Raw genomic sequence first — 6,342 nt, 5'->3', positions numbered from 1 at the left:
AAGAATGAGGAGAAAGCAGAGGAGGGTACGATGAAAAATGCGGCAGGTAGAGTCTTGTCCCCCTGCACTGACTTCCCAAAGTTGCCGGCGGTCGTGGTTGCATGGTATGGATAGGATTGGACTTGACTTTCTTAATTAAAACTAAGCTCCAGCAGAAACCTCACAGCTCATTTTCCATCGGACGGGGGCTGCCAACTTATTATCACCGCCAATTTGAACCTCTCAACCACAAACACAGATTTCACTCTGGGATTTCCACTCAATCATTCAGGCTGTATGTGGTGAAGACACTTCTACAAACCTCACAAATACACTGATCAATCATTTCATTCATCTGTCAAATGTATCGCCGTCTAACTTCCGTCTAATGGCTTTTTTGTTGAATTACCTTACGGCTGTTCCTCTAACTATCGTGCCATATGGGAAAATCAGGTTATGAAAAGTAAATCCTCCTTAAAATACAAAGTGCAGAAACAAAAAGAGCACATTCTAGACAGTTCCATCAGAGCCAAGAAACTCCCTTTTCCACGAGAGGAGTCTAAGAAGACAGAAAGGAGGCCTGAAAGAAAAGGTTAGCAGTGCTGTGTTTCGTGCCCGGACAGACAAACAGAAGAAGTTTTATGTGTGTGCCAAATGCAACTTAACACTGCAAACAATCTCCATCCAGTGGAACATCCAGCCACCCAGAACTCCTCTGAGCAAAGGACTGAGAAAATGGAACTAACAACGCTAGAAGCCCCCAGCAAGGTGATTCAGGCACTAATAGATTTCCTCTTGCTTCTCGTGGCCATTCTTAAGACTAAGATTCATACTAACTTCGAAGGGCTGCCAACATTGTCAGGCACCATTAAAAGTTAGACGCCGACAAACTCTGTGTTCAGTGGCACAGACGGCACAGGCTGCTACAGTCTCACAGTCACGGTGGCTGCTGAGATTTATTAGTCATGGCTTCACGGTTCGCCTTATAAGAGCCTGACAAATCACTTTGCAACCAAAAAAAGAACTTGGGGGAATATATTAAGTACAGTGTTTCATTTTCTTTTTTACTGCAGTTTTTTAGTTAAAAAAAATCACTGCTCTCAACAAACGCAACCTACATTTTCTCTTTCTCTCTGCTTCTTTAAAAACAGCAAAACCTAGAGTCGGATCCTCCTCTGACTTAATAAAATGGCCCGGCCCACGGGTGCAAAGGTCAGGAATCATCGTATAAGCACTCAACTAGTCTTAAAGGTGTTTATCAGTCACCTCAAGGCTTGGGGGAAAGGCTGGAGTCCTGCCATGGCAACAAAGCTGCTGAAATGACTCAGGTGTCCTGGTTTCAGAGAGTTCTGGGAAACTTTGACTCTGGCCCGCCTCAGGCTATGTAATTTCAGCAGCCACCAGTGTATGAAATCCTCGCTGCTCAAAGTGCTTTACAATTACTGTGAGTCTTTAAACTGCAGCATGGATCGTATACACGTATCACCAGTAAGGTAAGATAAGCCCAGATAAGCTTAGAAATTAGCTTCCATACGTGTTTATCCGTGTCTTAGCACAACCCAACTTATTCAAATCATCGCACGCTGCCTACCTTCTACACAGTGCTCCACGTCCTCCAGGTTGCGCAGAGTAATCCTCATCAGACTTGAGTTCAGCATGAGTTCGTTCTTGTGTTCGGGTCCCATCAACTCCGGGGCGGGGTTGAGAAAAAATATGCGCGTGTCGCCCGTGGCCACTTGGTTGTCACAAATGCTGGGGTTGCCAAAGCCGCCAATCATCACCTTGTTCCCACCATCCAGCAGGATTTCACGGTTGACACTGGTCTTGCCTTTCAAGTAGCGCCAAACTCGTACCTAAAAGAAGATTAAAGACATGAATTCATGTTGTGTCGATGGAGCTCGTATATAAGAAATTCATATTCATAATTTTTTTTTAAAAATGGACATAGTCTATTACAAAGATTTCAGTCTTTGAATTCATGACACTACGTGATCCCAATTGCAAATTTCAAGTTTCAAATTTCAACCACAGACATTTTTTTGTTAGTTTGTTATACAGTGATGCAAATATAATATATAGAGTACAAAGCGACATTTTATTTTCCAGCACCACCTCAGATTTTTATATATGCTGCATTTAATTAACTGAATTTATATTCATGAATATATGAATGATAAAATATAGGTGTTTAATATTGTTAGTCATGTTTTTAATGATAATTCAAAAAGGAATAATGATTAGTTGAATAAATATTTTTACCAGTCATTTTTTTTTCTTTTTTCTACAATTACATTTTAGACGACCCCTCATGAGCAAAAACACTGGTTTAGGGTCTCCACTTTAAGTTCATCTTGATTAGGACACAATGTCAAGTCTGTACATTTAATCAATTACAGTTGAGTGAAAATGCCTGTGGGGTCAGCTACAGCTGTGACCAATTATGGACCTCGTTATTAAAGCAACTGAAAAAAACAACTAAGACTCAAATAACTATCAGTGATCTCCACCATTTATGACTCTATTTACATTCCTTTAGACAAAAATGAGATTGTCCGACCCTCAAGGTGTCTGTCCAGAAAAATTCTATTTACACGTTGCTGGAGCGCTGCATTACAGTGAGTGCAGCAGGGTCTGGGATTAGTGCACTGTCATGGTTCCCATATAACCTGTCTTGTCTTATTTGAGCACTACGGTATGTGGAGGTTTCTATTTCCAGCTCTGCACCTCTAATCTACTTCCATTCACTCACACAGAGATGGGAAGCCAGTCAGCGCTGGAGAAAAAGTGCAGTGACGGAGCTGAGCAAGCACAACTTGTTTCTTTCTTTTTTTTTTTAACAGATTATAGAGCGGTGCACCACAAGCTGGTGATGGAGCAGAAGTTTGTTTCACAAGGAGTAAATACCAAATGAGGTTTATTTTATAAGACAGCAGATGTTTTTTTCCCTTCCTCCCTGGTCATGTGCTCTGCTGATTAACTGAAGACGTTAGGTTTCCCAGACGTTTGGATTTCTAGGTCTTTGATGCACAAATGACTTAAGTCATTGCACTACTGCACACACACACACACACACACACACACTGGGCCAGGAGTTAGTTGCGGTGGTAGAATTCACAGGTTGCAGGACTGAGTCAGCCTGGGTCTCCACTGTGTCATCGTGCAGTGCTGAACTTCATCAGCTGCAGTGTTGCACACAGAGAGAACATCTACATACATTTCTCTTGCTTCAGTTCTGGACACCTCACTGCACCTGTCAGTGTTTTCTGCCACAATATATTTTGTTCTTGAACGACGGTCAGCAAATGTACCATCAACTACTGAGTAACTTCAGTTTTTATCTGATGCTTCACTGAGATTCTACTGACATGCCTGTTCTTAACTGGCATCTGTTAAAACCACAATATGAACCGAAACAAATAAACAAAGATTCAAGAGCTGGTTTTCAATTATTTCCTGATGATAAGTTGCATATTTCCATGTATTTCCATGTATTTCTGTGTGTGTGTGTGTGTGTGTGCTGCAGCCAGGGGCCAGTGAGGGGCCAGACTCCTGCTGCAGCATGTTGGAGATGATTACATGCTTGGTTGGCCCTCCCTGTAGATATATAATTGGAAAGTGGAAATAAAATTTAAAAAAAAAAAACATCACCTACTCATCTTTCTATTTCTGAAGGCAGAGAGAATTCAGTGTCATTCAGTGTGTGATTTAACCAGCGCCACGAGCGTCTGGATCAATGACTGTGTAAAATGTTTTCCAAACAACCTGCGTGTGTGCAAGCCGCGGAAAAGTGTCCCGAGACAAAGTTGTCACCGAGGGCTTACTTCCGCCGGACACACAAATGTAAATGTAAATATATACACGGTCCGCGGTCACTTGTTGTCCACCGGGACCATGCCATGTGTCCTCCCATGGCGTAGCTCGCTGCCGCCTGCACAGAGTTTGTCTCTGGAACACGTACCTTGCAGGAGTAGGTGTTGTGCACCGGGTCCATGTTGATGATTTCGTCCACGGTGCCGGTCAGGACTATGTTGGCCTCTTCCTCTCTGTCCTCCAGTTCTCTCTCCGGGCAACTTGCAGAGCAGCGCTGCCACAGACTCACGAGCAGCCCGGCCAGGAGCAGCGCTGTCCGGCCAGCCCGGACTGTCCGATCCGAACGCATGACCACGGATGTAGAGCCTGGCTAAAAAGTAAACTTTCCCACAACTGAATTCTGTACCAACTCTTTTGGAGTCCGCTGAGGGTTGTTGTTGCACCGATGCTTCTCCCTGCAACTTCCCTACAGACTATCAGTGTCTCTGTGACTCTGCAGCCCCAAAGCCAGCATCCACAACCCCGGGTAGGAAATCCCTCTCTGCCGCCTCCGCCGGCTGGGAGACCAGGAGAGACGAGTGGACGGAGAAGGCAGAAGTGGGAGAAGGAGGTGTACGAGGCGGAGGAGGGAGGAGGTTTATCTCTCTCTCTCTCGCTCGCTCGCTTGCTTTAGGAATGTAACTACACCTCTCTTTCTCTTTCTCTCTCTCTCTCTCTCACACACACACACACACACACACACACTCACACTCCTCGATTTGCATGCAATCTGAATTGCTGATCCCACAAGTGCGAGTGCGGGTGAGGTGGGTGGTGGTTGGTGCTGTGGAAAGTGTATGTCCGACGCCGCCCCCAGTTGGACGCACAGTGTCTCTGCTCCAGCTGCAGCAGGAGCAGCAGACAGATGGAGAGGGCGGTGATGACCTCCACCCCCGGTCTCTCATGGCTTTAGTTCTACAATGATACTATTATTAAAAGTAGAAACCTGTAAAATATCCTCTGAAATAAATGCAAGAGTCCATCGTTTGAATGAGGGCCACACTGGAAAAAGTGTTTTTTCTGCTGATGCCTTACAGCTAAAAACGTCACTGGTTCGATCCTGTGTGGTAACTGATGGTCCTCCTATATGGAGGTTTGTGTTCCCCGTGTGTGGGAGGGTGTCTCTGGTTACTGCAGCGTCCTCCAACAGTCCAAAACCATGCAGTATGAAGATAGATGGACACTGTCTAAGGCAGTGGTACCCAAAGTGGGGGAGCAGGGCCCCCTGGGAGCACGCAGCTAATGCACAGGGGTACAGAAAGACATTTTTTTAAATATTGCAATACTTTATACTGTTTACTTGTGCCAGGGTGGGAAAATTTGTGTCCTTTTTTTTCTTTTTTACACATTTTACATTCTTTGACTAGAATATCCATATACAAGATGAAAAGGCACAGATCTAAGGAAGAGGCCAGACTCTGGGATCAACCCAACATGTCTGTCCCTTTTTGGTTGGTTTCTCTGTTTTGCTTGTAAACGTTTATAATTGCATAGTTTTGTAACATGTAACTCACATTTTTCTGACCTGTTTTTTTTTATTTTTTGTCGAAAATTGTTTCCAAAGTACATGTTCTTCTTACATGATGTCTTTTTTCAAATGGTCTTGTTAAACCATTTCCACTAAAACCTGATCTCCACATGGGAAAGCTTAACTTTACAAGACAGTGAGGGATGAGCAGTTGACTGCAGTCATTTGAGGGTTTTTATTTTTCTTAAATGCAGATAGGGTTTTGTATGATTTATAAGGTTTGGCTCTGAGTGCATCAGGAGGAAAAGGATATGTCAGAAATTTTACAGCGTGTTCCACTTGCCTTCAAATATTTATGCAGCTTCAAACCTTTATGGCATTCTGCAAAAAATGGTTTCCTTTGTGCCAAAATCTACTCTAATGTTCTTCCTCTTTAATATTACCGACTGGGCCCTGAGTTCAACTTTTCAGTTTTGTAAATATTTGTAAATACTTCAAAGTCAGTGTTGTTCATTCCCATTTTAGATTGTGGTGTACGAAGAAGACACTGGTCAACAGTTTGATCTTCTTTTCAGTGTCCTGGTCACAAAGGTTTGACTACAGGCAGAGTTTCCATCTGCAGTGGTTGAGCATACGTCCAGTATATGTAGAAGTGATCCAGATGCCACCCTCACACTGAGTTGTACCATTAAAGATTCCCCGTATATCATAAAACTCCTCATGTTTGAATCAGTAAATGTTCCCATATGCTTATTTTGTTAGAGGTCCTATTTAAAAACAGACAGTGCGTAAATTTCCACTCCTCAGAAGCTGTAATTTTAACTACCCGTCTATTCCTGGGAAAATGACAGGCTTGCTGGTGCACGGTTGCTACAGAGGATATTTGCAGAAAATTTGCTCAGCTAGGCCTCAGCTATGACAGCTGAGGTAACCCAAACAGACAAGTGACGTTTAGATGAAAGGTGATAGTTTGTCTCTGTTTCACTGTTCCTTTATTCAGATTAAGTGTTGATCATTCATCCTTTCAGGAAAAAACACATTTCCCT

General features: G+C 43.4%; 1 protein-coding gene across 1 annotated transcript in view; it reads right to left on the bottom strand.

The window, feature by feature from the left end:
• Nucleotides 1-4,443, bottom strand: part of agrn (agrin) — a 252,515-nt gene extending 248,072 nt beyond the window's left edge. The window contains exons 1-2 of the mRNA XM_025059195.1: nucleotides 3,938-4,443; nucleotides 1,571-1,832 (exon numbers count right to left, since the gene is read on the bottom strand). Of these exons, the coding sequence (XP_024914963.1) occupies nucleotides 1,571-1,832; nucleotides 3,938-4,138 (463 nt within the window). The 5' untranslated portion in view covers nucleotides 4,139-4,443. The remainder of the gene's footprint in view (nucleotides 1-1,570; nucleotides 1,833-3,937) is intronic.
• Nucleotides 4,444-6,342: the final 1,899 nt, after the last annotated feature.

The sequence above is a fragment of the Cynoglossus semilaevis genome, chromosome 10 (assembly GCF_000523025.1).
Source record: "Cynoglossus semilaevis isolate Cse_v1.0 chromosome 10, Cse_v1.0, whole genome shotgun sequence".
Lineage (NCBI taxonomy): Eukaryota > Metazoa > Chordata > Actinopteri > Pleuronectiformes > Cynoglossidae > Cynoglossus > Cynoglossus semilaevis.
This window is presented reverse-complemented; position numbering and strand designations above follow the sequence as displayed.